General features: G+C 42.2%; 1 protein-coding gene across 1 annotated transcript in view; it reads left to right on the forward strand.

The window, feature by feature from the left end:
- Positions 1–25,024, forward strand: part of LOC111644193 (nucleolar protein 4-like) — a 147,176-nt gene that overhangs the window by 62,529 nt on the left and 59,623 nt on the right. Inside the window, exon 5 of the mRNA XM_087170062.1 lies at positions 19,877–20,030. Within this exon, the coding sequence (XP_087026188.1) occupies positions 19,877–20,030 (154 nt within the window). The remainder of the gene's footprint in view (positions 1–19,876; positions 20,031–25,024) is intronic.

Raw genomic sequence — 25,024 nt, forward strand, 5'->3', positions numbered from 1 at the left:
CACAGTCCTCAGATCTGCAGAAATATCACACATCTCAGATGCAAGACTTATGATCAGATACAACAATCTAGTTTCACATTCAACCAAAACTCCAATTTGATCATGTTTTGTTGGCCTGTAACTAAAAATGAATGTCACAATCAATTTATCTGCAGATGAAAAATGTGTGTGATAATTTCCCAGAGCCTGAGGTGACATCTTTTAATTTTTACTATCATAGAAGAAAACTGACATTAGAGATGCTGGAAACAAATACTTGAATGATTCTTGGTGAATCAATTGTTTTCTTACACCCAGGGGCAACACATACAGGGCTTAAGTTTAAGTGGTGCACAAGTAATAACTTAAAGCTGGTCGTAACTTTCAGTTCTAAGACGAATGTAACATTACGCCCAGGCGTACGTCCAGCTGCTGCACTCTGCTCCAGATGCTTAAGAGGAGCTGCCACATCCAGTAGATGGATAAATGGATGATCTGATGTTTATTAGCAGCCGAGATCATTGATATCAGACCACACTGTACATGGTTAAATATATGTGGAGCAGAGAAGAGCTCTGACATCCGGATGCACTCTTTGACCTGTAAAATTTGATTTTGGTTGCTTCAAGTGGATATTTGGTTTCACGCTAATAAGCAGAAAGAGGAAGAGAAGGACGGAGAGAGATGTATTTATAACTGCATGTCCTCGGGTCTGGGACGTTTTTATCGGCGATCATATCCGTCTCTGCAGATCAACTTGTTTTTTTAAAATCGTTTTCTAAACGGATTTCTGACGGTCAGAGTCCAGATTGCCAGTAAACAATAAGATTTCTGTTCATTGTACTAAAACTGTATGTTTTAGTGAAAGAGGAGGATTTTTATATATTTAAACCTGACGTATAAACATGGCTTCTCGTATGTGGTAGGGATTCAGGGAAACAAGGAAACAATGTTCATTGGGACAATCAACATCCTCCTACAGCTTTCTAAAAAAAAAAACATGGTTTTTACATTTCAAGTTCTTGTTTCTGACAGAAAGTAACCCCCTAGAAATATGCAGGAGTTTCCCTTTAAGTGTAAACATCATACTCAAAATATAAGCTTTCATCTGTAGTTTCTATCAGTCTTATACTCACAACAACACACACACACACACACACACACACACACACACACACACACACACACACACACACACATACACAGCAGAAACCAAACATAACATTACTCAGTATCATATAAAACTGTTTCAGGGAGTTGTGTTATAACCACCAACTGTTCAGTGGATGCAGAAACAGAACACAGACTCAGGTGAGCAGGTTTATTATAAAGGAAACTGTGGCAGAGCAGGTAAAGGTGAAGGCTGGGAGATGAATGAGAGGTGGGTAAGCGATGAGTGGGGAGTGTGTTGATGAGGGAAGGGCAGGGCTGGAGATGAGCAGCAGGCGGGCAGACAGGAGGGGAGTGATCCTGGAGCTGTGTGAGTCAGAATGTAAAAACACGTAACACCACACAGGCAGACTGAACAATCTGAAGACGAGCGACTGAGGTTTAAGTACTGCGGAGATGATTGAGGGTGGAGTGGAGCAGGGAGGGACGCCACGCCCATGGGACACACACACACACACACAGGAAGAGAGAGCGACGACACAGAAATCAAGGGGGGGGGGGGGGGGGGGGGGGGGACATGAGGAAAAGGGAAAGAACAAGTCGTCAGAGTCACTTTTTCTGTCCCACTGGTTTCAACAACCAGTCAACCTCAACATTCAGGGAACAGATGTGATTCATATTTTTGACACCATGGTGGATGGATTTATCACACACACACACACACACACACACACACACACACACACACACACACACACACACACACACACAAAGTGCTTATCTAATATCAGGACAAGGTCAAGATCTGTCTGTGGAGATGAATAGAGTAGTGATCCTCCTCTCTCTCTGTTTCAGGATTAGACACATGGGCCTCGACATATATGGATCTGTTTTCTTCCTGGTCTTTTTTTTTTTGTTCCTGACTTGCCAGCACTGACCACACACACACACACACACACACACACACACACACACACATATATACATATACAGCATGAAACTTATTCTGATTATGTGTGTGTGTGTTTTGTGCTGATGGTGTGTAACTGCACCAGTGCCCGTCTGTCTGTGGTTATATTTCTGCCTGTACTTCCTTGTAGTCAAGAGAGATAAGATGTTCTGTGGGTTTAGAGTTTAGATTAAATGTTGCTGGAGCTGTTTTTGACTCCTTTGCAAAACTGAAAGAGTTGTTTAATCTGAATCAGAGCCTTCATATCTTCATCTGAGAGTGCTGGACCTGTCTGTTCTTTTCTTCTGTGGTGTTCAAATCAGTTCAGAACATAAAGAAATGGCTGAATCTGAGCTTTAGTTCAGGCTGTAGTTTCGTTCATTTTGTCCTCACAACATCCGTCTCCTGATCCCATAAACCCCTGTGTTTCCGTATTGTTTCCTGTTATTTCAGGTTATTTTGTCATTACAGATTTCTTTAATAAGGGCAGAGTTGTATAACTCCAGGTTTCCCCCACGGATGCTGGTTAGCAGTGGTGGAAAGATGCAAAATTTGGGTGTGATATCTAATGCTAGGGACACACTGGATGCATCACATGTGCGTGGCGGCTGCAGGAACGTCTTGGTTTTCATTTCGGTGCACATGTTGGGTTAGAGTGGGCACACTGGCTGCCCGCCAGCTGCATTGCGTGATCTAGAGATTCGGCCTATTTTCTCCCAGCAGAAATAGACAGAGAAAAGACCTGTTGATGTCATATTGACATCATACCAGCAACATTACAGAAAACTGACACCTTTCACTTTAGTTGTTTGTCTAGACTGAATCTCAATATGACACAGACATGAAAAAATATAAATATATTTGTTAACCTTCTCTGCAGCTGCATGTGGAGACAGTGATATTTTAGTGACATTTTCTGTCAAAAATAAATCAGAAATGTATTTAAAATGAAAAGAAATACAACATTCCAGTCCCCTGCAAACTCTATGTAGAGAGATAGAGCTGCAGCAGCAGCAAGGCAGAAGAGGCATGTGAACTCCGCAGCAGGTCAGCGATGTCAGCCGCCACGCTCACAACGCAGGCAGTGTGTTCCCGGCTCAAGGTTTCGTATCGATGTAGCTGAATCTTTGACTTGTACATTTTGCTCTGTCCTTTTTTTTTACGCTGCTCTGATTAACTGCTGCAGAGCAAACATACAGTGATTATCAGTCAAATCCTGACACATATCTCATTATCTGTGTAGTTACTAGATGACATTTTAAACAGTCCCCTCACTCATTGATTACATCACCTCTGCTGTGGGATGAAGCTGAAGCTTAATAGGCCTAATATCAATATATGTTTATTAATATATATGTGTGTGTAAATATATACTGTACTTATGATAATAATGCTAATAATATTTGATACTGATATAATTCTTCTCACTAAAAACCACAGCAGGAAACGCTGCATTCTGACTCTGATGAAAGGTCCATAATTTCTCATGAACAAACTCTAGTGGTGTGCTTTCAGTTTTTCAGCATTTTGCTTCCAGCATCAAGTGAAAAGACTTCACCCTCCTTGAACGTGGAGCTCAGTGATCTCTGGGTAACGCAGTGATAAAACTCAGCAGTGAGAGCTGAACACCGCAGCAGACAAAAATCGAACGAGGACTCAGATTTTATGGATCACCGTTTTAAGAGTTGAATATAACCCAGAGGCTCCTGAATTCAGAGAGACGGCACCGGGCCGATTGTTTGGTGAGATGAAGATATCAAGCTCAATAACTGTTAGTCTGAGTGTGTGTTCAGGATTACACACAGTCAGCAGCAGGCTGACATGAAGACTGACCTGATCTCAGCTCTGTCTCTTGTTTTTCTCTGTTAAATCCACTGGATGCAGCAGAACACACAGAGACACAAGGATGAAGTTCGGTCAATTCATTAAACAGGAAGTGAAGGCAGGACATCAGTGCTTATAAAACTGCTCTTGTCATGTGACCAGCTGTGGTTATCTTCCTGAACGGTCTCCCTCTCTCTGTGTCTCTGCTCAATGAAGGTCAGTGGCAGCTTATTGATTCTGGCTGGCCGTCTCCTCTGCATACTGTACAAGGCTTTTTATAACCTGACAGACAGACAGAACTACAGCTTGCTGAGGCAGACAGACAGGCTTTATAGCTGTCTGTCTGCCTTCCTGCCTCTCGTCCACTGTCTGTGTCTGTCTGACGTCCAAGTCTGTACTAAACCTTGTGGATTCACCGTCCACTTCTTTGTCTTTGTGCGTTACCGATGGTGCTGCTTCAAGTATTATTACTATGTGTTTCAGTGGTGATACCCCCCACCCTCTTTACAGATGCACACACACACACACACACACACCTCCTCCTCCTCATGGCTGGTTTTCTCAGCAATCAATATTCTGCAGTGGAGCTCCTCGGCCTGTGCTTGCAGCGTGTGAGTGTGTGTGTGTTTCTGTGTGTGTTTGTGTGTGTGTGTGTGTGTGTGTGTGTGTGTGTGTGTGTGTGTGCGTGCATGTGCGTGCTTGTCCCCAGCCAGCCTGCTGCTTATCAATATCTTCACCTCTCTCTCAGTTCAGAAATGATCCTCTCCTCTTCCCTCCAGGCCTCATCGATCTCTGTGAGAGATGGATGCAATCAGAAATAAGACGTTGTTGCTGGACTGAATACTGACCAGCTGTCATGTTGAGTGACTGGAACTTAGTGCTTTAAATTTTCCTCCGGTGTTATAAAGTCTAGGTCAGATTGATGTGTTGGGTGTGTGTGTTTAAAACATGGCTCCCGTCACTGGTTATGTGTTCCAGCTCAATGCAGTCCACTTTAGCTGTAACATGTTGAGGCACGCTCGTATGAATTCCTGCTGCAGCCTCACAGCACGAGACGGCCGTGCTGACCTGTGATGATTATGGCCAAACAGTGACGCTCACGCTTGCCTCGGCCGAGCGTTGCTGTCACGGTAAACTGATTTTTACTGTGACATCTGATGTTGAGTGTGTACGGCCACACAGATGACTCACTGTGCATGTGTGGGTTTCACTTTCCTCCCACAGTCCACAGACATGTAGCTTTGGTTAATTGGAGATTGTGAATGGTTATCTGCATCTGTCGTAGAATGTGCCTTTTCTGCCATTTGTGTGTGCGTGCGGGTGTGTGTGTGTGTGTGTGTATGTGTGTGTTTCTGAAAAATGATTAAGAAACCGAGCAGATTTTCTTCATGACATCTTTGATGGTGGAGGAATTTTTATGGTCTCACGGTGTGTCACCCAACCTTCTCTGTTCGTCCGTGCTTCCTGTAAACAACAAGGAGGGATGGCGAATGGCTGAGTTTAGTTTCACACCAGGGACGGGACCGTGTGGAGATTTTCCCAGCGGGAAATAAACTTATGACATCACTGGTATTAACAATTACACCGGACATTTTACAAAAAAAAATAAGTGTAGATTACAGATGTTACTTACTAGGTTTAAATCCAAAATATTACAGAAAAGAAGCTTTTGCTTTTTGCTTTGACACCAAATCCTCCGCCAGTGTCTTGTCGATCAACTCTCCTCTTGTCACATGATAAGACTCTGTTACTACACGACTCTGTGATGTGACTCTGCTCTGCTGCTGCATGGAGAGCTAACACTGATACGCAAAATGAACTAAATGGGTTTTATATGTACAAAAATAAGAAAAAACGGTGGGCAAGTCATGTTATCATCTGAACACCATCTAACACCGGTGACACTGACATCCACGGCAACCTGTTCCCTGGTTCTGTTTTGTCTCTGTGTCACAGGCTTCCTCCAAGGAACAGTTCAACATTTTGAAAAATAATGTTTATTCACTTCCTGCTGGAGGGCTCAGTGAGAGGACGGTGAATAAATATAAAAACTGTCCCTTAAATGTAACCCAAACAGAGGGTGAAGACATCACTGTGACGGTTGTTGTTGGTGGGCTCTGTGATGATTATGATGGGATGATGCTGATGGTAATGGTCACTGTGACGCTGACAATGATTGCAGCTGTGTCCCTGTGACTCCACCACCACTGTCACATCACAGCAGCATGTACTGTCCAGGGCCATGGTGGAAACAAGCTGACTGTTGGAGCGTGTTGTCTCTGGGCTGTTAAAGAAAAAAAAACAGAATCAATCAGTGGATAAGTGATGCACACTCTTACTGGATGTATGTTTTTTTTTTTAAATCACTGTGGCTGTGATTATTTTTGTCTGTCTGGCGTCATTAAGCTACAGCACATCTTTATCCTAATATATTTGGATAAATCTGAGGGGTCAGAAGATGATTAAAGAAAGAAGAGAAGCAAAGTTTTGCAGAACTGTTTATTTTTCTTGTGAAATGTTTTCACCTCTTAAAGCCACTGAAAACCCTTCAAATAAAACTATCCAAGACGGCAGAGCTGCTCACAGCACATGTCCACAGTGAAGCCATGAAGAGATAACAAGTAAGACAAAAATGTTGGGAACCATGGATTTAGGAGGCAGAAACATTAGCTCACTAAATATAGGATTATATATGTAATCAAAACTATGTTTCATGCTTCACACAAGTTTTAAATATAACGCATAAAGTCCTATGAGCAGCAGAATGGTTGTTTAAAACAAAACAAACATGAAATGGCCCCACATCAGCAAACTCACACACACACACACGCACGCACGCACGCACGCACGCACGCATGCACGCACGCACACACACACACACACAGGAGTACCGTGGCTGTATCACGAGAGCTGGATATAGTGCAATGCTGTCTTGTTAACCAATTTGTCCCAGTAGCCAGCCATGCTATCTACAGAACAAATGAGAACTGCTTTCAATACATGTATGATGATGATGATGATGATGATGATGATGATGATGATGATGATGATGATGGTTGGAGCCAGTAGTTCCAGTCTTGTTTTTTTGGTCTATTTAAAGAATCAGAATTCCATCAAATCACCATCATTATAATGGACTACCGACCTGGATCAGTTTCCATGGAAACCAAAAAAACATAATAGGAAGAGAGGGAGTGAGCGAGGCAAAGAAATGCAGAGGGAGGGAGTGGTTCCTACTTCTGATGGATGTAGATGAAGAACATCTAAGAGCGCTGCAGCGAGAGAGCTGGGAGGGTGGAGCTGGAAAATGGCAAACGTGGGGGGAGAGTTAAGAGTTTATGGCAAAGGAGGGTTGAGGGGGGAGGAGGAGGTGGCAGGCTGATAAGGAGAGGGCAGCAAGAGATGGGGATGGAGTTGGCAGGGTGAAGGGATGGTGGGGGGGGAAGTGGGGGGAAGATAGGCAGAAATAAAGGGAGATAAATGAGGAGCTGGGATGGTGTAGGAGAGTGATGGGTGGGGGGAGGTAGGTAGGTGGAAGGATGCCAATTTAACAACTAGGGAGGCTTCAGGGTCCAGCTCTGCACCACCACTGCCTGTAAAACAAAGAGAACAAAGAGACTGACACCCCAACCCCCCAACTCCTCCATGTGAGGAAACAATGTCCACCTTAATTGATTTTCTTAATGAAATTCATTTTATTCTGCTCTGCTGGGGACAAACTGAGACCAAGCTGTGAGTTTGTGCCCTGTTAAAATACAGAGTATCAGCAGAACATAGTGTTTGTGCATGAAGAACAGTGACGTGATTCTGTTGTCTGAGAAAAACAGTCCAAAGAAAGTCTGCATCCTCTGCCATTTAAAAAACTGAAAGTCTTTATTTAGACCTGGGGTCTTAGGTTGCTCATAGATTAGTTTAATACAAGTATGACCTATGGCTATGGCTAACTCAGGCCAAAGACAAATGTTACCATGGTAACAATCATGACACCTTTACAAAAACAAAACATGATTTTGGAGACTGCAGTGATTTTTTTTTTTCCAAATCCAAATTTTTTTATTGTTGCACTCTTCAAAAGAAACGTCTTTGTAACTATTGAATTCTTCCAAAAGACAAAGACTTCTTTACTGTGGTAAACGGAGCTCAGCGGCTGGTTGCAGTTCCTTGGTTGGCCAAAAAAAGTCTTAATTTACCCAGAACTCATTGTGCCAGAGTCCGTCTTAAGATAGCAAAGAACTAAACTGCTTTGTGCAATGAGTGAATTCAGACTTTTATCGGAAGTGTGACTATTTGTTATATTTAAGGTTTCAGTTCGACTCCTTCATCCCACTGCTGTTCATCCTATTTTCTTCTACTAACCAACTGCAGAGGAGACGATCTATTTCCTGTTTACACCGACACACGCATGCCCAGTTTAGGTGAATGGTCATGTGATGTGCGTTTTCAGTGTGGACAAAGATTATTTCTGATACAGAGCTGAAACGCTTGTCAGGACTGAGATCGTTTTGGTTTTGGTTTTAAAGTTTAAAAATGTGTCGGTGTGAACGCAGCCTCAGTCAGCATTGAACCAAATCACAGTGTTCTCAGTGTCGGCCTCCATTACACTACTGCTCTGTAAACCATTTTATAATAAATTGTAGTTTTAAAAAAAAAAATGAATAAGTGAAACAATTATTCAATTAATTAATTGACAGAAATTAGTTGACATTGATTTAATATTTTAAATGTTTGCTGGTTTTGTCTTCTGAGGATTTTCTGTTGTTTGACTGTTCTCTGATGATCTAATTACCAAACGAGTAATCAAAAAAATATTCAACAGATTAATTGATAATGAAAATCAGTCACTGGTATACAATAAACAAATACACTTTTATCTGACCCGGAGGTATTGAGTTTTGAGCTAATGAGAAGAGCCTGTACTGTATTTAATCGTCAGCTCAGTGCCTCGTTACATTATAGAGCTGTATTTTCCCCACATACCCAATAATCACGCTCGGCTGATTTGTTATTTAACAAGGATTCTGGGCTGCTGTGGGCTTCTCTAGTGAAACATCAAATCTGTGTGTATAATTTGTGTTGGCAGAGAGGCTTCACGGCCCTCCAGTGAAGGCGAGAGATTACTACTTTTTACAGTTTCTGCAACAGAGGTTTGAAGCTGGAAGTTTGGTATGTTGCTTTGGTGCAGGGTCTAAAAACTAATTTCCAATTGATCAATTACTTGTTGTGGAGAAAAAATATTTAGTGATATGACTGAACTGGCTTTCATTAAGTTACCGTCTGTATGTATTTCAGAGTGTATGAAGGGGAGGTGGAGAGAAAATGGGTTTTGTGTGATGATGTGTTGATGAATTAGAAAAAGGAGGAGCTGATGGGGGAGGAGAGCAGCAAAGAATGAGTGTATGAAACAGAACAGAAGGAAGTAAGGAGAGAGGGGTGCGTGAAGAGAACATGCAGGAGTGAGGATGTGATGGGAGAGGAAGTGATGGAGGAGAGCAGGAGGAAAGAAAAGAGGAGATTGGAGATGGGGGAGGAGGGGTGTGAATGGAAGGAGGAGGAGATGAGCGCAGAGAGAAAGAGATGTTTCCTTCCGTCTGTCCGGTGGCTAACCTGATTAGCTTAGCAATGCCATAGGACCAGATCCGGCTGGTCTGCTCTCTGGAAACACACACACACACACACACACACACACACACACACACACACACACACACACACACACACACACACTTCTTTCTACGCACGCAGGGTAATGTGCAGACTTGTCATGCTCTGCTTGTAGAGCAATGATCTGGATCCAAGTGTCCGTATACTTCTGTCATGGGGGTATGTGGAGAGATTGTGGAGTAGAAAAAAAAACTAATTAAAAAAAGAGAAGGAGGAAAATGAGCACACAAATAGGATTACAAATTTGAGAGACGCTGATCTTATGTATATGAATTGTCACACTGACCTAGTCAACAGGACACGCTGTAAACTAAAAGCTTAGTCCTGATGTCCTAAAGCTTGGGACAAACCTGAAGACCACCTGAAGCCCACAAAGACTGGACAAACCAGACAAAGATTGTTTCCATCAACCCTTGACAGTCAGGGAGGAGCATGAATCTCATGACTGAGTAAATACACCACACAACACACTGAACATCTGGTCAGTAACCACTGGAGATCTGGCGAGAATAACAGCTATCCTGTGTTCTTACACTAAAACAAATATGGACGACAATCATACACTGTATATAAAGATAGACATAGCCTCCCTGACGTCACATATAGGTTTCTGAAGAGTGGTTTTGAGCTGCTCTGCCGTCGCCATCTTGGCAGTGCCTGACTCCGCCCCTAACTCCCACCTAATCCGAAAATGGGCAAAGAGGTTTTTGGTGCAAGCCAGTTTGCAGCAAGCAAACGCTCACCCACCTGTCACTCAAAGAGGCCACACCCTCAATTATACATAATTTTAAGCCTTAATAAAGTGTAAACAGGTGAGTTATATAAAAAATTAGCTATAGAGACCAAAACTGTTTTTTGTACCAGGCTGTAAATATGTTTATTTCTGCTGTAAAGTTGGACATTTTAACATGGGAGTCTAAGGAGATTGACTCACTTTTGGAGCCAGCCTCAAATGGCCATTTGAGGTACTTCAGTTTTTAGCACCTTAGTGTTGCCTTCATTTTTAAGACCCGGAGGTTGATGCTTGACGACAACTAGCAGGTTGTTCGTTCACGTGCAGTGACAGTCAAAGGACAAAAAGAAGGAAAAAAAGTGTGTGAAAATCTTGATGAGTTTTTCCGATGGAACAGACTCCGATCAGCGTCATGAAATACTCTGTAAGAGTATGTCCCACATAGAGGCTCAAACTAAAACCTTTAGTTTCAGTATGAACATGTCAAAGGGATGCAAGATTAACTTTCCACAAACCATCCTGTTGAGGAGCGAGGGAACACCGAGGGAGGAATACGATTCATCCTCTGTGTATCTGCTTCATTTATTTCTCCTCATACTTTCCACCTGCTGCTCCACTTCCACCTCTCTTGTTTTCTTCTTCTACTACACTGGCTGCAACTTCACATCTTTGTCTCCTCTTTTCACTTATTTGTCTTCTGGCAGTTTTCTCCCTCTGCTGCTCTGTGTCTACTCTTCGTTTTCCTCAGCCTCTCACCTTCTGCTTCTTCCTGATTGTCTATAAATTCAGCTTTTCCTCCCCCTTTTCTTCTTCTTCTTCTTCCCTCCTCGCAGCTCCTCCCCTGTTCCCCTTCGCCATCTGCCCCCCTGGCTTGAGAGAAAGACACGACATTTGTAAGGGTGTAGACGACTTTGTCCTACAGTCACAATCACTACCTTCATCCTCCTTCCTCCTCCTCCTCCTCCTCCTCCTCTTCTTGTCATCTCCTCAGTTTGTCTGTTGTTCTGTTGTACAGACCTTCTCCTTTGTTCTTTGATGAAAGTTTAAGCATTCCTTGCCCCTCTCACCTCCACTCTGGTAAAAATAGACAATAGAGGAAAGGGGCTGTTAATTATTCATCTTGCGTTCACATTACTGCTTTGCACCTCTCATAAGCTTCACCACAGTCGTCGTTATCATCATCATCATCATCAGCCGTGTTTCCACTGCAGGAACTTTCCCCAGCAACCTTTTGAGGAACTATGAACGTTTCCACCGCAGGGACCAGGGTCTAAATTTGCGGGGTGTGGGCTGCAGTGCTGAACATTTCTGACTGGTCGAGTACTCGCTGCATTTCATTTCACCCGCGATGTTTAAAAGTCCGCAGTGAAGGAGTGAACACTGAGCGAGCAAACACATTTTCCACACTGCGAAACAGGACTTACAAAATAAAGGACCACAACCACAGGAGTGGCTAGGGTTTCCACCTGTCACGCAAAATACGGGATCGTCCCGTATTTGAAAATAAAGTGGTGCGTCCTGTAGGCTATTGAATATATATGGGATGCAATTTGTCCCGTATTTTCATTCATGTTATGTCCTCAAAGTGCTGTGAATAATGTAATGTCGAGTAATAATTTTGCATAATCTTCCCGGGACTTAAGGCCGCGGTGGAAACGCAGACAACAGTGGGCCACAGGAACCTTTTTAGTTCCTGAAGAAAAGCACTTAAATTTAAAGTTCCAGGTGCTTTTTGGTGGAAATGCAGCTATCGTGTGGTGTGGCTTCCACAGCTGAGAGCACCACGCTCATTTAGGAGATGAGACAGCTGAGTTTCTAAAGTTTTATAAACATAAACTGTTTTCATTCTCCTTAAAATCCTGCTCTGGTTTTATTGTTAGTTGTGAAGTTTACAAACTGAAGCTGTTGTAGCATCTTAAACAGGATGAACAGATCTGGTCTGATTTCATGGCTCTGATGTGTCTCTCATTTTAAGATAATTAACAAAGTAAATTAACTAAGAACTTTGAAGCCACTTATCTCAACACTGTTTCGCTGCATCGCACTGTTTGAGGAGTGTGTGTCTCTGCATACATAAAGTCCATTTGCGTATGTTCCATAATTAATTCTCTTAAGACAAAGACAGAAGCAAAAGACGAATGGAGAGAGAGAGAGAGAAACAGAGAGAGAGAGAGAGAAACAGAGATAAAAGTGTGTTATTGAGTTGGTCCCATCTCTCCAAATCCTGTTTGCGTGTTAATCTATCAGGCAGGAACACCGCTGTTCATTTGTATGCAGATGAGGACAGCTCATTACTGAGACCATTAATAAACAACACACACACACACACACACACACACACACACACACACACACACACACACACACACACACACACACACACAAGAAGAGAGCTTTTGCTCTCCTCAGTTTGGCTGACTGGGGGAAAATGTAGAAGAGAGGATGTAATAGTTTTCAGTTGAGAGCAGATGATAAGATGGTGGAATAGCACCTTGCTGACCAGGTGATACTTCAGCATGAGAAATGCTACAGTTGGAGCGGGCGACATAACGAATGTACTTGATGCATCGTGGCTTGTTCGAGGTGGGATCGAATGACAATATTGCGAACATATAAATTGTCATGTAATTGTTCTTGTTTTAAGCTGCCAGCATGAAATTCACTTTGACGTTTTGATTCTTTTCTCTCTCTCCCTCTCTCTCTCTCTCTCTCTCTCTCTCTCTCTCTCTCTCTCTCTTTCTCTCTTTCTCTGAAAACTGGAGTTTATACATACATACCTGAAGATGGAAGTGGACGAGTAGAAACAGGACTGGATTGAATCTCTCTCTCAGGGATTCTTTTTTACTTTTTTGTTGCTTTGAGCTCTGGGGGTCGTATTTAGCTTGTTTGTTATTTCCCCCTTTTTTGCAAATTATAAATTGCTTCCAATAGAAACCACTAATGAATATACAGTAAACAAGTTGCAGGAACTAGATTCATCATACTGGTACGATTTTATGCATCAAGGGGTTGAATTTTACATTTCTCAAGTGATTTCAGAATATCGAGATACATATTTTTATCGTGTGCAGGCCAGTGATGATTTATATTTTGGAAGTAATGTTTTTAATTGTAAGTAAATCCAATAACAATACAGCGTATTAGTCCGTCTCTCACGTTGTCTGTGGCTCTCAGCTCTTCATTGCTTCCTACTGAAGATGTAAATCTTTAAAAATGACTCACAAACAGCTGCTCATTGTAGTTTTTCAGCAAATGTCACTCAGACAGGAGACAGTGGTGCATTTGTTGGGGACTATTTTCAGCGGCGGATTTATCCACATTTCGAGCTCTAAATCTCTATATGAGGGCAGCAGATTGGTATTGCGGCTATTGAACTTGATTAAACTACAGTGTGCATGTTCATTGTAATGGAGGGACATGTCACCTATATGGATCACTGATGTCTTTTTGTGGCTCTGTGACATAGAGGAATAAGATACATCAGACTTTAGAGGCTCAGAAAAGACTTCCTGACAATGTGAGAAGATGTCAAGCAAGAAAAAGAACGACTTCAAAAAATCACTCTGCATACAAAGAAATCTGCTGAACACGGGTTACAGTGCACATCATGAGAAAAGAAGCCCCCTCATGACTTCATCCGCTCATTTTCCAAGAGTCTTTATGAAAAGTGAAGTCAGACATTTTTACCATTAGATAGTTTCCATGGCTCTAATATGAATCCTCTGTTCTTCGATCCTCCGGCACCACAACAAAGAGATGTAGGCTAACCAGTAATTACAGTGTGGAGATTATGTGGTAATTGAAAATGAGGTAATGTGAGCTGGTGATGATAGTAATTGAAAATGAGTTAAGAGTAGATTGGAATAAGGTCTCATTTGATCATTTGTCAGAGTTGATTCATTTTCGTGGCTGTGGTGAATTAACAGCCTGAGAATAGTCTCCGAGCTGATTAACATGCCACATCGCAAGTTCACAGGATCTTTCACAAACTTGCACATCTACAGCTTTTTAAATGTGAGCCCTGGATATCAGCTTTTTTTTTTTCACTGAAGTTACACTATAACTAGCCACCAGTCTTTGTATCCTGGGTATATAAGCTAACTGATTTTTTTCAGAAACTGTTGGAGCGTTGCTAATTTCAGCATCCTGTAATTATGGACTGATTCCTTGTTGAATAATAATAACCATTAAAACTTGAACCTGTGCCAGCTCAGAGTATTTGCCCTCACAGGTGACATTTTCCTGATGATTCATGTTCAGTCTTCAGAACTAAAAACTGCATAAAGATACTGCGATTTATTTATTACTATTATTGTTGATCTGCTCCTCATGGATGTGCTTAATCAAATTGGGCCCTGAGGCACATATCAATCAGTTGACAAAGTTGTCATGAAAGTGGCAGCTTCAATATGTTTTTGCTTGTAATATAATATCCAGGTGAGTGAAGAGTTAATGAGCTGTTGTCATTCTTACTCTAACCCTCTGGCAGCAGCTGCTGCCTCCCTGAGCTCACCAATCAAGTTTTTGTGTCTTCTTCTGTGATGTCATTAATCATATAAAGGGAATAAGGATGCAGAATTTCAGTCTCTCCTCAGTGTCGTTCATGGTGTCGTGGGTTGGGTTAGTTTAGCGACTCTGAACCCCTGGCCATCCACCGCATGAAGTATGTGGGATCATCAGATTGTCTAGTTTTGGAAATTTGCAAAACTTGTTGAATGCAGTCGACCTCCAGTTCTGCTGTTGTAAAAAGGGTTTCAGACTCTCAGACGATGAAGTCTGTACCACAGACACAGGATCTTCTCCTTCAACATCTTCCTGTCGGTTCATAAGAATGTCAGATGTGTGAGAGCATGGTTTCATGAAGGAACAAATGAGACACTGGATCTCATTAAGCAGTAAATCATGAATTTTAAACCAGAATTGAAGAGTCCGCTGAGGATTTCTTCAGCAGCAGCTCTTCATAAGCACCTATCTATCCCCTGGAAATGAATCCTTTTATCTCACGTGCAATGACAACATCAGAAATGTCATCTCTTCTGTTCCATCTGCCTTTTTTTAGACACACTGAATGCGCCATGTGATGCGTGAATCTGTGGCTAAAGCGGTGACTCTCACTCTGGATTGAAGCCTCTCTGGTTTAATGACGCAGCTCTCTGGATATCTTGGCTGTTTACAGACCTGTGTGGCTGCTTCCAGTTATTGTCCGTGTGTGTAGTCGTTCTGGCTGGCTGCCTGGCTGCAGCGAGGAGGCTAATCCAGTGTGATGAGCCCAGGGAAACTCCTCCTGTGAGAACCATCTTTAATAGACAGATATGGGTCAGTGCTGCCACATGGACTCTCTACTGGAGCTGTAGAGATAGTCGTGTGTATGAGCTGTATAAATGGCTTTTTTTCTTTAAATAGAAACAGTGGGATCTCCTGCAGTGTTTCACTGTTTTAACTGATTGTGCAGTGATAGCAAAATAAGCACGGACCAAAGTTTTCTGTTGATTTAAAGAGAAACTCAACAGCCTGCTTTAGCTTGAACACAGCCTCTTTACATAATTAAAATTGCGTCCCAGCAGCTGATTTAACTGATAGTGGTTTACATGCAATTTACTAACAGGCAGGTAAGGTAGTTGTGAGAGTGCACAGTGGTGTTTGCAGTCAGCTGCAACACTGATTGATATTCAGTTTGTAAAAGCTTTTCCATTTTCAGTTTGAAACAGCTCTGGGTGATTCTGTCTGCTATATGTTTCATGTTCACAGGCCGAGACAGGTGTAAATCAGGAAGGAATAGAAAAAAGAAAATATATAGGAAGAGGATGTCTTCACTCTTATAGCATACTGGACAAGTGCGCTATGTATTACTCACCAAACACTGTAAATAAGAATCTTTGAAGCTGCACAACACCAGACTTTTTCCTGATCAGGAGAAAATCCAACAGCATGCACAGTCAATATGTGGTGAGATGTTGTATGTGGCCTTTCTATCTTTACATCGCATCAGTAAAAAATATCACAAATGTCCTGTATGTATATTCCCATCCAAAGCCTTTTTCATGTTTCACTTATTATGTATATTCCCATCCAAAGCCTTTTTCATGTTTCACTTATTATGTATATATGTATATACAGTGCGCAGTGGGGTACTTTCTCATTCAAGTGAATCACTTATGATATTGCACACATGCACAAGTTCTACCTATTATTAAAATTACAAAATTACGGGGCGCCCCGATGGCTCACCTGGTAGAGCGCGTACCACAGAGGCTTGGTCCTAACTACAGTGGCCATGCCTTACTGACCCGCACCGACCCGCGGCCCTTTGCTGCGTGCTCCCCTTTCCTCCATACTGAACATTTGACATATTTAGTGTCAGTTCAAAGGAATAATCCAATATTTCCTCTGCCAGGATGGCGTTCAGAAAGGTGAGGATGTCCAGGCAGAGGGCAGCAAGATGCAGGAGGGGGACAGACAGGCAGCATAAAACCATGAGACAGGACAGGCCCTGTGTTTAAGAGATTGGCTGCTGCTACTGTCATGAAAAGGTTTTAGTGTGGTCCATACTTTCCTCATTGGTGTAGTAAGCAGCTGAATCCTACAATGAGATGCTGGTTTGTGGGCAGTAAGTATACATATATATATATATATATATATATATATATAAATGTAGGATATATATGACAGACAGCTGTCAGTTTTTTTTTATTTTGCCTTTATAATGCATCTGTTTTCTTTGCCTCTGCTCTGTTCAGTCTGTCATTCCTCACCTCAGCCTCTCCTGCAGCAGAGCAGCTCTCATCATTAGCTGAACATTTTCTCACTGTCACATGTGAACTGTTGAATTATGCATCGTCTTCCTGCTCAGAGTGAACAATGACGTGGACGTGAAATAAGCAGAAAATATGACTTGGGAATTCTCTTGTCAGAGTTGTTTTGGTGATTTCTGTGTCATGATCACCGTCGTGTTGTCGTCTGCCTGTCAGTCTACCTGTCTGTGCAGAGCGCATCCACCGGCCAGAGCAACAGCGCTATGAAAACACTGGTTTGCTGTGTCTTAGCTGCAGTGTCATTGAGGTGTTTGCTCAACTCATTAATCTGTTCAGTGTTTGCAGATGTTTGTGTGAGTGATAAAAGGCAGTTGTAGCAGGAGGCAGGACCTCATTACTGAAGGTACTGGCCTCCTTAGATACTGATAACAGATGCAGAGGTTTGTTTGTGTGTATGTGTGTGTGTGTGACTGAAATACTGAAGAGAGTGTTGAAGACGGAGATAAATGGTGATGTTTTCTGACAGCCCAGAATCCCTCAGGATTTAGTCCATTTCGGACGACTCCTCTGGTGCCAACGTTCAGTTCCCTTTGTTTCGAGAGGTGGAAAGTAAAGGTGTGAAGGTCGAGGAGGCGAATGTGTGTGTAGCTCCTCTGACTTTCATGCAGGAGACTGGAGTTCATGATTTCCCTTCACTGTCCTGTCTTTTATTCAAAACTGTTATCAGGATCTTTTTCCTAACATACCGAAGTGTTTGAGTTGCCTGACCTTTACCTTACTTGTGATTTATCGCTGTAATAACGATCTTTCCCCAAGCTTCACCGTGTCATAGTGACCATAAACAACCCAATAGATCGTCTGTGCAGCAACTTATTATGACCCACGGTTACTTTTTATTGTTAGGTGACCTCTAGCAGGATTAAAGGAGGGTGTCAGGTGACGTAGCATAAAGAGCAACAAAGTCAGGAGCAGGTTGTGGTGGACGGATGGGTCGACAAATCACAGTCGACAGCTGTTTGTTTTCTGTTTGGAACCAAGAGTCGTCATCATCTCTCTTATTAATGAACTGCGTGTTTCTTATTGTCACGATAACCTTATTGTAAGGCTTATTTTAACCCAAACAATTTCCTGAACTTAACCCTGTTGTAAACTAAACCAAACCAAACCAAACCGTGACAATTCCTTAAACTTAACTACATGTTTATTATTGTCACCATGACGATGAAGGTCCAGAGCTCTATTTCAGTAGATGCTCCTACAGGGCGCATCAGGGATAAATGACCTGTTTGATCGTTCAGGTTGAAGGGCTTGTTGGAACAGGTTGGTTCTTTTTCGATTTGCAGTTTTACCACTGGAGTGTTTTTACCTGTGCAATGTTAATTCTCCACAAACAGCCAGTGTACAGCTATAGATGTGTTATCTCTAGCTGTTAGCTCACTCACAATATTATTTGTGTGACATCTCACATTCGGACTGATCTCAAAAAGTCAATACTTTCTGTCTCTTTCCTCCAGACTCCAGCACAGATTTTTGTCTCAAGTTGAAACACTTTTAAGTCTCATGGACACATTCTGATTCATTCTATCAATGTTTTCTGTGTCCACTTGAATCTTCCTGTTGTATCTGCAGTTTCCAATCACTACTTCTGAAATCCACTTCATGTTCACTAGTTCCATGTTTTTCTGTAGAGTAATACCTGCTCTGCTTCTGTCAGTCACAGGCTGATGTAATGGTGGTTAAATCTGTTTCAGGAAAGTTTTTTCATTTATTGATCTAAACACTTTTGGTAGCTCATGTTTCCCGCGGGGTCCGCTGCATTTTTCATTTCCAACATCTCTGGATTGAGCTGAGGTGGAGTCTGTGAGATGGCAGGAAGACGGCTCTGAGTTTAGTGTGATGTTGCTGCTGCCAGCGAGGCCTGCAGGCGCTGCACGCTGAAAAGCAGTTGGCATGTTGTGTTTGATTTGCCTGCCTGCCGCCTCTCTGCCTCGTGTTTCTTGTTTCCTCTGATGTGAGGGGTTAAACCGGCAGAGCAGCTGTCATGGCTGCTCCCATGGATGCCGACACTGACAAAGCGGTAAATAAAAAGATTAGAAATGGCTTAAAACAGCGAGTAAACACAGTTTCATTCATGGCTAATCTGAGTTTAGGTGGATTTACACGGCCACTGCTCAGAGATCAGTCAAATTTACAGACAAAATGTATCTTCTGTTTGAAAAGACAGAGGATTATTGATTGGGTCTTTCTGCTTTCTAGGAATTCTTCTTTGTGTATCTACCGCCAGTCCTGTTGACTGAAACGTGTTCTCTGTTTTTCTTTGTCTTAATAATGTTGCTGTTACACTGTCTCAAGGAAAGATTTTTGACACCTTCGCTAAACATGTTTATTTTCAACACATCCTCTGACATTGTCTACACATATGAAATTTGGCATTATTTACTTTAGTGTATAAAGCATTAGATTTTCAAATTATGATGCATTCGATTGAATGATTTCACCTGTTGATGGGTGATTATTAGGTTGTGACCATATTTGCTTCCTTGGTGAAAACAAACCTGAGACAATTTGCGAGCTTGATGCTGTTTGTCTCTAGATCTACAAAGACAAAAGGTCTGCTCAGATATGATGCTGTTTTCATCTAGTGATTAAAACTCTTTTGCCTGTTGCACTTAGTGTTTCTCTGTGGATCAATTGAAAGCTAAATGCCTGAAATATAAAAAAGCTTTTGATCTTATTTCACTGTATAATGTCTGGATCTATAGAAAATCATCGGCTGTGATAAACTGCATTAATAGCCTCTGATTACTCATTAATTTGATTTGAAAAATAAAGACTAAATTCAGCTCCCGTCTCTTCTCTTCTGGGCAGGATGACAGTTCACTGAGCAGCGAGGAGGAGGCAGAGATGAGCGAGCCCACATGGCTAGCAGCTGATCTGGGAGCAGCGTCTGACCTGAGCCCGCCGAGTCGAGGAGAGAGGATGCGCCAGAGTCCCCAGAACACACACAGCAAGGAGGACGACGGTAAGGAGCATGAAGATAATCTCTTATCTGCTGTTCATTTCTAATTGCTTCTGCTGGATGCAAATATAGTTCTTCAGCCTCGTTTTGTTTTTGGATTCAACCTGTGAATGAATTTTGAGTTTTTAAAAAGCAGCCTGAAACCATAACTCAGGTGATCATAGAACCTTTCAGCCTAAACACAATGTCCCTCATTCCTCATTTGGAGTTTCAGGTGATGGTGGAAGGAGAGAAAAGCTCTTGATCAAATGAATGAGAAAACACCCAGTTATCAGGAGTTATGATTTATAGATCAGCATAGGCTTTTACCCATGTCACTGCAACACTATACAAATGTGTCATATGTGATCAGGCTGTAACATGCTTTCATTACATTCCCCACTAACCGTGATATAGAGCGATGGTGTGTTCTAATGGACTGGATGTGTTTCAGTTCTTTCATTCACTGTGATCACTGTGAGCAGAGGAATGCCTTTGTTAGCAGCAAATCACTGAGACCTTTCCTTCAACTCCCTCAGTGTTCACTTCACTACCAACACTTAACTCTACACCAGCATTATGAACTAGGAGGAAAAACCACAGGCAAGACAAACTGACCAATCACAGCTCTCCTGGTCTCCATGTGACATCTCTGTGGCTTTTTTAAAGTTTTTATTTAGAATGAAAAAACGTTACATTTTGAACAAGGTCTCATTTGTTTATTCTCACCGCAGCTGAAGGTCACAATTAATTTGTAAGTAATAATCAATAATCACATTTAGTTGTTGCTGTTAATTTCAACATTGCTTTAAAAAACAAATGAAAGTTTTTCACATCAACAGAGCTGTTTGTGATGAGATGAGCTTTGGCAAAGTGTTGTCTTTTTTTCTTTCTCTCCCTCCCTCTCCATCAGTGTTACCCGGTCATAGTTTCAAGCTTCAGATAGTATGTGTGTGTGGCTGTGTTTGGTTTTATTTTGCACATTGAGTTGATCAGATTTTGGCTTTTTCAGCCCATTTACAGTCCAGAGTCCAGACTGTTTGATCCTTGGAGAAACTATATAATAATAATTAGCTGGTTTTGGAAGGCCATCAAATTTTTAATTCGAGGTCAGCTCCGTCCTGACCTCTTTGTTTCCTCTTTCCCTCAGAGTGTCTCTTCATACTGAGCTGTCACTCTTCTTCTCTCTGCTACCCTATGTCCCTTTGTTTCTCTCTGTCCTCCCACATGTTCTCGCTTTCTACCTGCCTCTCGCTCTCCTCTCTGTCTTCCTGGCTTCTCTACTCTCTTGCTTCTTGCTGCCTGTCACACTCCTCTTCTCTCTCTCTCTCTCCCTCTCTGTCTCTGTCTCTCTCTTTGTCTCTCTCTGCACTGAAAGGCCTCCCGTTGTGAGGAGCTCTCCCTTTGAAGGCAGACATATTGTTTCATAATGCTGCAAGGATACAGCAATTACCTGCTAATGTAACAAGTGGGCTGTGTGTGTGCGCGCGTGTGCGTGTGCGTGTGCGTGTGTGTGTGTGAGAGAGAGAGACCTATCCCATGCATATTTGAATGGTACTGCAATGCACTGAACCCAATACTGTGTCACTGTGTGTGTGGCTGTGTCTCCCTGCCACTCCTTTAAAGTGTTACTGAGCAAAGGCAATAGGGAAGTAGTGTAGTGAAACAAGCCTCCTCGTCCTGTGTGTGTGTGTGTGTGTGTGTGTGTGTGTGTGTGTGTGTGTGTGTGTGTGTGTGTGTGTGTGTGTGTGTGCGCGCGTGCGTGTGTGTGTGTGTATGGTGATGTGAGCTGAGTTGACGGTTCAGTGCCAGGCGGGAGTAAGTGCTCCAACCAATCTCCATCAAGGTCTTTCTCTCTCTGCTGCTGCTCCTCCATGTTTCTGCTGGATGAGGGAGGAACTAACAATTATTTTGGAGACGTTCTTAAATGTTTTGTTCGATCAATCGTCCAAAACCTAAAGACATTCAGTTTCCAATAATATAAAATGGAGAAAAGTAAAAAACATTCTAGAGACTATTAATCGATATCAAAGTATTTCTGCTACATATACTGTATACTGTAATGTATACACCCCTTTGACTGTCCTCAGCACTTATTTATAGCTTATCACTTTGTCCAACTTTTTATCACAGTTACACATGTTCTCAACAGTGAGTGTATGATTGATCTCGTGCAGCATAGTTTTGATATTAAACCACTGATTTAAAAACGCACAGATAAGTATGAAAATACCCGACCTGGAGATTCCATTAAGACCAGAGTGAACACACCACAGCCGCCGCTATCAGCCGTTACCACCAGCCTTAATGGGTCTGCTGCATTCATGTCACAGCGTACAGATCGTAAATATGAGCAGTGGAGTGGGAAAACATTCACAGCTTCTTACAGTAGTACAAGAATATTGTTAGCTGTTTAGATTTGTAAAATATCATATATTTATCTTTTACCCGACTTGTGTATGAAGCAGAGGAGGAAGTGTTATACCTCATAGTGTTAGTCTTTGTGCCTTAACCTAACCAAACTTTAACCATCATAGTCATATGAATTATTTTTATGATGGTTATTTATAACAGTTTTGGAAGTGTTTGTTGTTTAGTTTGGAGGGCTTGTTGTAATTTGGATAAATGTGAAATTTCTGACAATATCTCCAACTGTTGAAAATATCCGTTGAAATGTCAAAGCCTTGTTGTGTACCAGCAGTTCAGAGTAAATCCAATCCAATATTAAAACTACATACAACCCATGCAGCTATTTCAAAAGAGCCATATTGTCGACACAGTCTGTTGGTATCTTGTCAGTGAGCTGCTACATATATGTGCCACGATAAAGATAGTTATTATATTCTTATTTCTATTTATATAGTGTGAATACAGGCACAGCAGAAATGACACATGGAAGCTCCCAACTAACATGTGTCTCTCTTTGTACAGTAAGTGAGGGACTGGATATAGACTGACTCATCGATTCATCAGTGATGGAAAATAGAAAAAATATATTTTCTTTATATGAAAATGCCATTTTCTAGTTGGATGTGTGGGATGAGAGAAGTAAGGAGCCTCAGGTGTGTTGGGACATTTCATAGAGGCTGAATGAAAAACAAGAAAAGACTGGGAGGTGAAACTATATAAATGATGTTTGGAAATAAAGGGGGCGGGTTGGCAGGGGGGTGAAGAAACCTGGTAGAAGAGTTTGAAAGAGAGAAAACTAGCATGAGATGAGATAGTTGGAGAGGATGGCATCATGGGATGGTGGAAGGACGGCGGAGGCCAGATGGAGAGAGTGTGTGTGTGTGTGTGTGTGTGTGTGTGTGTGAGAGAGAGAGAGAGAGAGAGAGAGAGAGAGAGAGAGAGATAGAGAGAGAGTACAGTAGGTGGCAGAGTGTATAAAGCCTTGTCATTAAAAGGTCACTCTGTTCCCTACGCCTCATATAGAAGCCAGAGGAGGGTTGTAGGCGTCCAAATGCCACAACACTAAGAGGAGCTGAGAGGCAGAGTTGAAATGCCTTTCCTGCTCAATTAAACTCTAATCCAAAGAAACAGACAGGCAGCAGAGCCTCCTCTTATTCCTCTAATGCACGGGAGTGTTAGTAATGTATAAAACACTTGGGTTGGGTTGAGGTTTGGTCGAGCTGATGGCAGATATATGGATCTATAGGAAATAGGAAATGTGCATGGTTCTCAGGGGTCTCTTTTTTATGTTTTTGAAAATGAAAACATTGTGGAAAGTACCTGAAGTTGAGGTTTCGATCAAAAGAGTGAGCTTCTTCTGACAAGATCAGTGTGTTGCTATCACAAAACAAAACAATTCAGAGACATGAAATTTACTTCTTTTACATTTAATGTTTGAATGAGTCTGCCAACCCCTCATGTTGACGTTCACTTCCACTTCAGTGGTGCTTTGCAATTACCACAGCTGTGTTTCCTCTTCTCCTTCAGCAAAGCTTTTTAAAGTAAAAGCTGAAATATTTTTAACATGCATTGCTGTGTTTTCCCTGTGCTGAAAGCCCAACAAACTCCCAGCACTGTGGGGATCTTGCAGCGGCGGCAGCAGCAGCGCTTTCCTCTGACAGAGGGGAGATGGAGGAGATGGAGGAGATGGAGGAGATGGAGGAGCTGCTGCTGCTGCTTGGGTTTGAACACGCAGCCAAAGAGCTTGTGGTTGATCTGACTTCCCAGAGTTAATATCAGGTGGGTGTTTTCCTAACCAGCAAGCTGTCAGGGTATTCAACTGGAGTAGGCAGCTCATTTCAGCACAGCAGATGGTCCACACACACACACACACACACACACACACACACACACACACACACACACACTTGCACGTCCATGTCCAGCTCAGAAGCAGCCAGTAAATCACTTTTAAGAGCTTCTGACCGCCACCTTGCTTTTTTTCTTTTGTGCTCCACTCAACGGTGACAACTGAAGTGAAAAGCTTTTATTGTGATGGGTCAGATTGGCAGTTTGAAACCTGTGGCTGATGAGTCCAGGAAAAACTGGTGTTAAGAGTTGCATAAAACAGAACAGCTAGTGGCCTTATGGTCTGCTGAGCAGAAGATTATTGGACTTTCCAGAAAAACTGAGCAAGTGAACTGAATCAGAAATATATCACGTCCTTCAGATCACCCTGAGGCAGGCACAGTGGTGATCCTAGTCTGTTGCGTGACCGCAGGCAAAGAATCCCATTGACAAAATTGGGAGCCCCTTTTCCCCTTGGGGGTGCCTGGCTAGGGTGCCCTATCCTGACAGTGCGCCTCTGGTCAGTGAGCCTGTTCTAATTTATGGCAACTGAATCTGTATATGACACAAGTTGTTGTTGTTGAGTTCTGTTTTGTTTGTTTGTGTTATGCCACTTTCTACACAACATAAAGCTGAATAAATGTGTGTATTGCTTAAAAAATCAAGGATGGTTCTTCATTCAGCCTTCCCTAAACAAATTTAATCAGACTTGACCAAACAGCTGTTAACTCCTTTACTGTATTCTAGTCATGCAGAAGCTGACATCTTGAATCAGAGAATGT

The sequence above is a fragment of the Seriola lalandi genome, unplaced genomic scaffold (genome assembly GCF_002814215.2).
Source record: "Seriola lalandi dorsalis isolate HSWRI2012SDOR001 ecotype SW California unplaced genomic scaffold, Sedor1 jcf7180002054927, whole genome shotgun sequence".
Classification (NCBI taxonomy): domain Eukaryota; kingdom Metazoa; phylum Chordata; class Actinopteri; order Carangiformes; family Carangidae; genus Seriola; species Seriola lalandi.